Raw genomic sequence first — 10,570 nt, 5'->3', positions numbered from 1 at the left:
GGTCAAATGCAAAACTAACCTGTTTATCCTAGACGACTTACTAGTAAGTCGTCTAGGGTATTCTCTATATTTTTGTTTAACAAACAAAGATAACGACTTACAAGTAAGTCGTCCGTTAGACCAGAAGACTTACCCGTAAGTCTTCTACAGCCAGACTACTTACAGGTAAGTCTTCTACGCGAACAGATCTGGAAAAAATTTCAATTTCATACCTTAAACTAGTGAGATGACTTCCTTAGCACACAGAGTCTTCTCCAACCACCCAGAATCTTAAACGGAAGTAACCCACCAAGAATAGTATGCTTGAATGGCTCTATCAGCCATAAAAAAAATTGAATCAAAAGCTTGAGTTTTTTGGATGAATATGGAGGCAAAGTGAAAGAGATGTTGTTCTTCGTTCATAACAAGTGAGAAAAAGAGAGTGTAAATCGATTTTAGGTGCATTAAGAGCTTCAAATTGGTTGTTCATGGTGGTTGGGGTATTGATGACAATGACAATCTTGTAATTACTTGAAGATGATGAGGGTGAGAGAGTAAAAATGTCATTTTCGGAAAAAAAAATTAAAAAATTTGATGGCATTTACGTGAATTATATGAACTTGTAGGGTGAATAGGACAAAAAAAAATCCAAAAAAACATGAGTTAGTTTTAGGTTTGACTTTGAGTTTTGAGTCAATTTTGCAAAAAGACGAATTATATGTCAACCGTCATTCTATGGCTCTTTTGATAGAATGTTCAAAACTTTTTAAACTAAAACTCTAAATCAATTTTAAAGGTGATTTATCTTAAAACTTGAGTGGTATATATTACTAAAGTACAAACATATTCCACAAAGTTACTGTATTTGAATTGATTATATACAAAGTGAATAATGGATCATGATGACAGACTAGCGATTAGACATCAGAGTAACTTCAAAATCGACATAAATTTGAAAATAGGAAAACGAAGTTACATCGGAGGTCGAATGTTAGGAGCACCTTCGATGTGGGGGTTCTACCCATTTGAAATTCTAAGACCATGATTAATCCGGAGTTTTTAGAGTGGAGTTCTTACCGAAAGTTAAGAAACGGTTTTTAGAGTGGAGTTCTTAGCGAAAGTTAAGAAACGGTTTCTTAACTTTTAACTAAAAAAGCTAAGAACCGGTTCTTAAAGTCTTTATTTAAGAATCGGTTCTTAGCTTTTTTAGTTAAAAGTTAAGAAACAGTTTCTTAACTTCCGCTAAGAACCCTATCCTAAGAACCTCGGATTAATCATGTTCTAAAAATTCATATGTGTATAAGTATATGTTGTATATGTGTATGTAGGTGTGGGATCCATTATTTTGTGGAGAACCCCACCCTTGAGGTTCTTAAAACAAAGCTTTTAGAACCTTAAGGGTGGGGTTCTCCACAAAATAATGGACCCACACATACATACATATATGCAACATATATTTATACACATATGAATTTTTAGAACTCTAATGGGTTTTTTTTTTTTGTTCAACAGAGTACTTAAATTAAAAACCTGAGCCTGAAGCCCAAATGTTTAGGTTACAATAAAAGGAGGAAGATGGGCCTTTGCCAAACAGTCAGCAGGCCCATTCGCAGTACGCAGAATAAACACAAAACGAACAAATGAAAACGGAGATGATAGAAAGAAAGCAAGAGAGTCGATATCTGAAAGGATTCCATACAGATCGATAGTCCAAACTTTCTGGTTGATGGCTTTGATGAGCCCTTGTGAATCTGAGCGAAGATAGATGTTAGTGAAGTGTAGAGAAGCGGCGTTGAGGAGCACTCCTCTGATGGCGATTGCTTCAGCCATGCAAGGGGAGGAGACATGGTTCAGAGACAGGGTCTTTTGCTACAAAACAGTCGAAGATGAATCCGTAAAGATCCATGCGATCCCCGCGGAGTCTGATTTCCAGGCAGCATCAGTATTACAGAAGACCGTAGAATCCAGGAGTGGTGAGAGTTGCAGGGGAAGCTTCAGTCTGGGACCAGACAGCGTAGGATTTGCGATTTGGGCTTGCTCCCATGGGTAGAACCTCCAAGCTCTTAGAATTGAGAAGCCACATGATCTTATGATGCTCGCCTTAATCATAAAAGTATTTCTTGCATTTAGTGACTTTGGTATATGACATAAATGCGCTTCCAAGTCCACATATATGATGTATACGCTGATTCGGTGATCGGCTTAAAAGCAAAAAAGAAATTGTCAGAAAATACATTTATATGCTGACAAAGATAGCAATCCATCTCGAATCTAGAGCAGTATCTAAATAAATGCCACCCTTGGATGCATGTCATGTCGTCCGAATGAAAGCTAAAAGATTATATTGATAGTCCAGAGTTCCATATATATATATATATATATATATATACTCTTTATATTGGTAATTGGTTTTCTCAAATTCACCCCAGGCTCAACCAAAGCGCATAGAATTTTCACGATCTATATGATGAGATAAGCAAGAAGTGAACATGGGCATCTCCATGAAAACTAAATCAATGTTTTTTTTTTATTTTTTTTTTTTTTTTTTTTTTTTTTTGATTAACCCGGAGGGATCTCAACCTCCAGGGGACTAACCCCTCGGCGCGAGGCAGCCCATTTGTTACTATCGGAATTAGATACCCAATTGCCTGGCCAAACACTTGGGCATATCTGAGGGGGAGGATCGAACCCGCGGCCCTTAGGACCAACGAATTCGCCTCGCGCCACTCGACCACAAGCGCTTGGTTAACTAAATCAATGTTAAAAAAAGTTTTAGTTTCCATATTGTTTTTTAGTTAGTGGGATTCTGTTTCATTAGGTTGAGGACGTGTGTTGATTAAGCACGTTTCACGTAGTAATAGTTTATTTCTTTAATTTTGTATTTAAGTATGAGTTGGGAAGAGAATGAATAGAAATAGAAAATTGCAGCAACTTGTTTTGTTTTATTAGTTTGTTCTTCAACAAAATCTTTTACCTTTAAGGAGATCTTAATTGACATCAAATAAATCTTGTGTTCTAAGGTATCAAGGGAGTGATCGGATTCACTCCTAACACTATATGTTCTCATTGAGACCGTCTTACGCCGATAGTGAAAGGATTGCGGTCGCACGGACATACATTATCACTGACGTATGAGTTTTCTCCCTAGCTAACATTTTGTTTGGGCATATGTTATTAAATCAGACCGTTAACTACAATTACCTTGAAATGACTTTTCATCCCACGTTTCACACTAAACAAATAATTCACTAGCCCAGTACTGTGAGCAATTTCCTTTCTTTTTTTTTTAACTGAATTTCCTTTCTTTTTGAAAATTTTATGTCTTTCCAAATAATTAATTTTCTTCTTATTTTATAGGATTATGGAATATAAATATTATTTTCAGTTCTATTGGTAGGGGTAATTCTACTGGTCCACAGTCTATGTTTCCATGTGTGTGGATAAGATAGAAAGCAGAAGCAGTCAAATCTTTCTTGGGTCCATTCTCTCTTTAAGACACAAGGACGAACTCAACTTGTTTTGCTATATTCACTTGTTCACACCCATAGATTTTCGACCTGCACAACTTTTTTTTTTATATGTAACCCTTGTATCAAATATTTCGATTAAAATTTCTTCTCTCTTGTGAGCTTTCTAATTTTAAAATTTAGTTTCCTAGAAATCATACGAGTATATTCTCTACATGGGAGATTTAGCTAGAAGTATGTCCTTTTTAGCTTCTAAATATGATAGTACACCTTACAGAACCTGAACCCAATAACATGATCTCATAAAATCATCCAAATTAGAGGAACTACAATATTACAGCAAAACAAACAAACAAACAAACAAAATATAATGGTAACACATTAAACATATATCACTAAATATAATCCAAGCTCAATTTCTGTCTCATTCTCTCATGAAAAATATATGTACATGCAAATAAGAGAGAGAAAATAGATATTAAGTTGCATATATATTGGAATTCTCTCTCCCTCTCTCTTAATATATGTATATAGTAGCACTATATAAGTGTATATATGTAGTTTCAAGCTTGGATCAATCAAGGCTCTTGCTTGAAGAAAATAGAAGGAAATATCTCCTTCAAGAGCTCATATTCACCTCCTTGGCGATACTCTTGATGAGCGTTAGGGTTTGCATTCACACTACCATAACTACTCTGTTCATATCCGTAATCCAAAGCTGCCGCCGCAGAACCGCCGCTAGTATAAGCAGACGACCGAAACATGTCATGAGTGAAGCTTCCCGGAGTCATGAAGTCAGCAGAGTACATAGCAGCCGCGGCGGAACTTCCCCGGAGATTAGTCGGAAGCGGGTGATTGTGTTGACCCTCGTAAGTTGTAATCACAACCGTTGGATCTTGGAACGATCTCTCCACTCGCTTCTTCACATTGCACCTTTGCGTTGTACATCTATAGTAACTCCTATTCTCGTTTGCATTCGCAAAGTATGAGTTACACTACACTAATATAAATTTCATGTCTGAAACCATAAAATGCAAATGCATAAATAAATTGAATTACCTTGGATAAATGCTGTTTTTGACGGCCTTTTGGCCGTATTTTCTCCATCTATACCCATCTTCAAGATGATCAACTTCGCTTTTAGTCATAAACGAGACTCGTGGCTCTCTTTGTTTCTTCTCCTCCTTCTTTTTCGTTTTACCACTGAAATAATACATCATAAAATTATTACAACGTACTAGATTAAATTCCTAAATAAGGGTATCATCTGATTTTCCAAACTATTTCATCATAAGAAAAATATTATCTAAATGATTTACACTTTTTTGGAGCTTTGATTTTGATTTTCTTCCCTTCCATCTCCAACTAGCTCTCGTTTCCTCTGGCTCTTACCGGAATCTTCGCCGGGAAGATCAGCCTCGCTAGAGGAAGAAGATGCTGAAACCCTAGTTGGGGTCTCACCGATAACGTCATTAGTTACATCGTGCTTCGATTCTTGATCGACCAAAGAGTTGAAAACCTCTGAGGAAGAGGGAGAAACACCTAAAGTTTTATGAAGTAAAGAGTCGTACGCTGCTCCGGGAGAGCTTTGGAAGCAATCGGCTAAGGAGTAAGAAGATGGAACAAAACCGTTGTTTCCGTAAGAAGATGGAGTTGAAGTAGGTAGATTCATCAGTTCGTACAAAGACAAGGATGACAGGTACTGGTAGCTGTATAGATCTTTGATTTCATTAGACATGGTGAAGAACAATGAGAGAAGAAAAAAATGGAAAGTAGTAAAGAAGATAAAAGAGGAGAAAAGCCTGGGGATTAGGTTTTTTCGTATGGGGTCTAGATTTGTGTTTGGACTTTAATTGGGTCTTCGTCTATCTTTCTCGTATTTATGCATTTTGAAACTCAAAAAAGGATGAGAGAAGGAGAGAGAAAGAGACTAGTGAATAATACTACTATGCTTTTAGGTTAATTTGATTGAGAAAGGAGTTAATTATAAAAAAATATACTGGGATATAATTCAATGCTACGTACGTGTGTGAATCCATAGTCGCGTGCTCAAATATTTTATTTTTCTCTATTTAGTTTCTTTTTTGTATCTACTAATATTTTTTGTGCACCAACATTTCATTAAAAAAAAGAAATGGCCTCATACCCAAAATTTTAGCCCAAAACTGGGTTCATTATAGATAGATTGCTCAAGGTGACCTTTGCTAATGCATCGGCATCACCGTTAAGCAAACGTAGAATATGAAAAAATGCGATATCGACAAAGGCAGGAAAAATGTGATGGATATCTCTCGCGATCTCATAGATATCTGAATTTTGCATGTCATTGTTGATTGCTCTAACGAGCGTTGAGTTGTCAGACATAGATCCCCATAACTATTGCAGTGACGATTCCCGATCGAAGAGCTAGGGCTTCTGCGGTCCGTGGGCTGGAGACAAAATCTTGGGTCGTCGCTCTTTTGTACTTGCAATATCTTGTTGAATCCGTGAAGATCCAAACTAAACCTGCTATGTTCTATAGTTTGTTCCAGGCGACGTCCATCTTACATATCATTCTTGTGCTCTGGTTGGAATGAAGCTGAGGCGTTTTGGGTAAGGTCTTCGCTCGCTTACCTACTAGTATTAACTTAATTTTTAACTTTTTCTCAATATTATTTGTTTTTATTGCAAATTTTTGTTTCTATTAAAATATTCACTTTAAATTTGTTATTACCGTCGTTTTATTAAATTTTCTCTCTTTGTCGTTGTAATTTTAAATTAAATAAATAAGAAATATTGACAAAACAAAAATAAAACTAATAATGAAAGATAAGAGAGTTAGTCTAGTTCTTCTACACAAATATATAAATTCATACTCAATGAATAATATATACTGGTGTCATTTTGAATTAAATTAATATCATCATATATATTCCTTTTGAATGACTATATGCCTTTTGAATGACTTTTTAGTATTTGGCAATAAGCACTTTATCTATAAAGCTAAGTTGACTAAACAAAAGAGTTGCAAAAGTGGCTTCTGGTGAGGAAACATACTTATGTAGGAAAGTTCATATTCGAGAAGAAAGAAAATTACATATTAAAAGCAAGTCCTTATATAACAGTCCGAGTCTGGATCTCTCATTGTTTGTAATCAGATTAGAGGTTCTAACATGTTAGATTATTTTTCAAAAATTTATTTCTCAAAAGATTGTTTTTGCTTTCTTTTTTATTCGTTGATTAATATCAACGTTTATATTACTGTCTTTGTAGATAATATAGAATAAACAAACATTTTTAAACGAAAATAGTATATAATAGTTCAACTCTTAAAATTCGTACCTTCTTTAAATTCTCAAAAAGCTTCTTTAATTGTTTTTGCACATTCGATAAACATAAAACATGCAAAATCTTTGGGTTCGCTTAGTATCCTGCCTTTTAATTGGGGCTAGAAAGTAAGATATGAAAAGTTCACACCTTCGACGTAATTGAAGGAGTCTTAGTCAGCGGAGACTATGGCTTAACGAGAACCGGAGACAGTCAGTCACCGGTCGCTTGGTGTGAAGAACGAAGGAAGAAAATATGTAAAAAGAAAAAAATATATTTGGCAGTATTCGGCGGACACGTGTAAATAGTGGCACCGGCATTTGACCATAGCCGACACATGACTGGGCACGTGCTTGACTGCCCTCTCTTCTTCTTTCCTTAGCATCAATTTGATGTAAAATGAATTAGAAGTGCGTGTTCAAAAAAAAAAAAAAAGAAATTAGAAGTGCTTAATTTTGCACCAAACTATGTCTGATCCGACCCTGCATCTACCAATAAAATATTAAATATTTTATTTGTATTTTCCTCTTAATAATATGTTGAAATATTATATATTGATCAATTAAAATTTGTAATTAATATTCAACGGAAAGTTTTAGGTGATGTGTATTAAATTAAAATTCACTGTTATTCAAGCATAAATTTTTAAAACTTATTTGAAATCCAGTGTTATTGATCTTGACATTTTATAATCTATTCTTAATAAAAATATTTTAATTTGTGGAGATTCAAATGATTTTAGAATGTCTGGGTGAAATTTATTAGTTAAAAAAACTAAAACTTAAATTTCATGGTTTTAGATGATATTCTATAATAGTTTAACAAAAATCACCTTAAACTCTTTAATTCATTGAAATCATCCCAAACTTCTTTAAAAAACTTCAAACTTTAGATTAAATACACTCCCTAAGGTTATTTATGTTTTTTCGTTTTAATAATATGAAACTTTCGTTTCAGTTAATAAAATTTTAATAAATATAAAATATTAGTTTATACATTCTAAATATTTAATTAGTATGTAAATTGATTGGAATAAAATACTTAGGAACATCAACTAAAAGCACTGAAAATATAAAATTAAAATCGGTTATACGAATCTTTAGTATTTTTTAAAATATTAAAATAAATAAATAAATAAATATTAATCTAATGATATATTCAATCTGTTTCAATACACAAATATTAAGATAAACGTTCTTTTATAAGGAAAGAGTAATAGTATTTTTTAATGTGATTGGTGTAGTAGTTGATAATAAGAAATTGGAAATTTTATGGTTGAAAAAAGTCTTATTGTTTTCGAACCTTATTAATTATTCATAGGCGATTTAAAATTCATAGTCAATAAGCCATAATATACAGAGACCTACATATTTTGGGTATAATATGAACATACATATAATAGCTCATTTTAATAAAGAAAAAATTATAATGTAATATACTGCAAATTGTAACATTTCAAGGGAAAAATTATGGGAATGATCGTTGTGCTGACTGATAAATGAGGTCATCATTACGCTAACGCAATTTCTTTTCACTTTTTCCTGTCATATCCATAAAGGAGCGTTTTAAATGTATAAAAGTATATTGAGGAAAAGATGGTCAAAGCAATATTATTAAATGCTACTACTTATCAAAAAATAATAAGTAATGCTAACATTATGCAAAGAGAAAAAGACAAAAATAGCACTAAATCAAGTTTTTGTTCTCAAACTAGTACTCAAGATAAACAAATAAAAATAAAAATAATAAAAATGGAGAGAGTCACTTGGCCAATATTAGCTTATATCTATTAATTACTCCCTCAGGAATAATAAATGTTTATTAATTACCCCCTCAGGAATAATTAATATTAGCTTATTAAGAATTTAATAAAGACAAAAAAACAAAAATAGCACTAAATCAAGTTTTTGTTCCCAAACTAGCACTCAAGTTCAAAAGTCACAAAAATAACACTTAATGTTTTATCAAAAATCACAAACTTAGGGTTTAGAGTTAAAGGTGAGGTTTAGGATTTAAGGTTTAGGGTTTAAGGTTTAGGATTTAGAGTTTAGGGTTTAGGGTTTAGGGTTTAGAGTTGAGAAATGAGGTTTTGGGATAAGATTTTAAATTTTGAAATATAAAAAAATTAAAATTTTCAAATGATAAACTTAGAAAGATGCTATTTTGGTCATTTTAGTTTTTGAGTGCTATTTTTGTGATATAAACTTAGAAATGTGCTATTTTGGAGATTTGCTTTTTGTACAGTCATGAATTTCCTTTTGTAGAGATAATCGTAGTCTTTTTTTTTGTAACTTTTTTTTTTGATAAACCCTATCGGCTGATCCAGTCGGCTTCGGGAAGAACACACAGCAACTTTTTCATTTTCATAAAACAAAGTTGTACAATGGGTAGGTTATTACGTATGCTTGATTATTAATCCTGGCTTTTTAGCTAGATTATCAGCTAATGAACAAAATTCCTTAAGAGCATAATGGGAAGTAAAATCATTTACGTGTGCCATGACTATGATATCCTTCGTTATTGAGTTTGCCTCATTGATAATAGCTTCCTTTTCTCCTCCAGACATGGCTAGTTGTTGTAAGCTCCTGATTAAAAGCTCAGAATCTCCTAGAAATGCAACTTGTTTATACCTCAGTCGGTGCATTTGCTGAACAGCTAACATCATTGCCATTGCTTCAGCTACCAAAGGTGTAGTGGTAGCTTTTATTGCAGCGCTTCCATAGATTTTAAGAATTCCTTTTTTGCTTATCAAGGACCATCCTATTCCAACTTTGTCAGTTAGAAACTTCCAAGAGGCATCTGCAATACAATAAATCTCTGTTCCTGGTGGCAGGATCTGTAATATAGAGTTTGCCGAGGCTTGATTAGGGCTTGGCTAGGTCTGGATGGGAGTAAGACTTGTTGCTTCTTCCCATAAGTTTTTATCCATCCAAGCTTTTTGGATTACCTGAACTATATGATCTCTGTTATTTTCAAAGATAATCCTATTCCTCATTTTTCAGATTCTCCAACCTAGAAAGAAAGGCAGATTATTCCCTGACTCACTTACCACTTGATCATCTAGATTTTCAATAAATTGCAAAGTGGGTGATATGTTGATTTAAGTCAGGAAGTCTATCTAGCAATGCAAGGGAATCGTACAGTCTTTATCTGCGGTAATCGTGGGGAAGTTGTTATGAACCACCTTATGCTTTAATATTTTTATTTTTTATCTAGCTAGTAATTAATCGTTTTCAGCAAGGAAATTATAATGCCCAACCGACATGACAAAATGAGAAGGGGACATACATCAACTTTAATGTGGTCAAAGTAAAATTATTTACAAAATATGGCAAGATAAGAAAAAAACTATTGGAAATTCATTTTTACTTTATAGTCGGAACAAATTTGATTTCGCATGGTCTAATGGTTTCATTACGCTCACCATCCATTTCTGGTAGGTGAAGGGTTCAACTCATTTCATTCTCTTCAAGTTCCTAGTTTTTGAACTATAAATTACAATGGTAGTCTGATAATCTCTGTACGTTTGACAATCTCTATATATAAGAACTAGAATGGTATGGATGGTCCGACATGACATACTCAGATAGAATCACATGATTATGCTTAGCCTTAAGTTGGTGTATAATGTTTTTTTATTATTGAGAAAAGTTAAACGATAATTCCCATGCTTTTAGCCCCCTTTTGGGTCAAAATATGATGGAAAACGTTTTCGAGAAAAGCAATATCAATCGAAAATTTTAAATGAGTAAATAATTCTCAATGAACCGAAAGAGACATTAACTATTCTTAATTGACCAAAAACATCAGATCGAATT

The 10,570-nt window shown here is 33.5% G+C and overlaps 1 protein-coding gene across 1 annotated transcript; it reads right to left on the bottom strand.

The window, feature by feature from the left end:
• Positions 1-3,764: 3,764 nt before the first annotated feature.
• LOC106294876 (probable WRKY transcription factor 28) lies at positions 3,765-5,315 on the bottom strand. The gene is made up of 3 exons (XM_013730572.1): positions 4,766-5,315; positions 4,506-4,649; positions 3,765-4,406 (listed from the first exon to the last, which is right to left on the bottom strand). Exons 1-3 carry the CDS (start codon positions 5,182-5,184, stop codon positions 4,025-4,027), a joined length of 945 nt encoding a protein of 314 aa, XP_013586026.1. The 5' UTR covers positions 5,185-5,315; the 3' UTR covers positions 3,765-4,024.
• Positions 5,316-10,570: the final 5,255 nt, after the last annotated feature.

Source organism: Brassica oleracea, chromosome C1 (assembly GCF_000695525.1).
Source record: "Brassica oleracea var. oleracea cultivar TO1000 chromosome C1, BOL, whole genome shotgun sequence".
NCBI classification, from domain to species: Eukaryota; Viridiplantae; Streptophyta; class Magnoliopsida; order Brassicales; family Brassicaceae; genus Brassica; species Brassica oleracea.
Note: the sequence above shows the minus strand (reverse complement) of the source record. Positions and strands in the feature narration are given on the sequence as shown.

What these genes read in the sequence shown, in the direction of transcription:
- LOC106294876 (XM_013730572.1), bottom strand. Translation starts at nt 5,184, where the DNA reads ATGTCTAATGAAATCAAAGATCTATACAGCTACCAGTACCTGTCATCC. An exon ending in AATCAAAGCTCCAAAAAAGT is followed by an intron (nt 4,650 to 4,765) that starts GTAAATCATTTA and finishes GTATTATTTCAG; the next exon opens with TGGTAAAACGAAAAAGAAGG. An exon ending in AAAAACAGCATTTATCCAAG is followed by an intron (nt 4,407 to 4,505) that starts GTAATTCAATTT and finishes AAACGAGAATAG; the next exon opens with GAGTTACTATAGATGTACAA.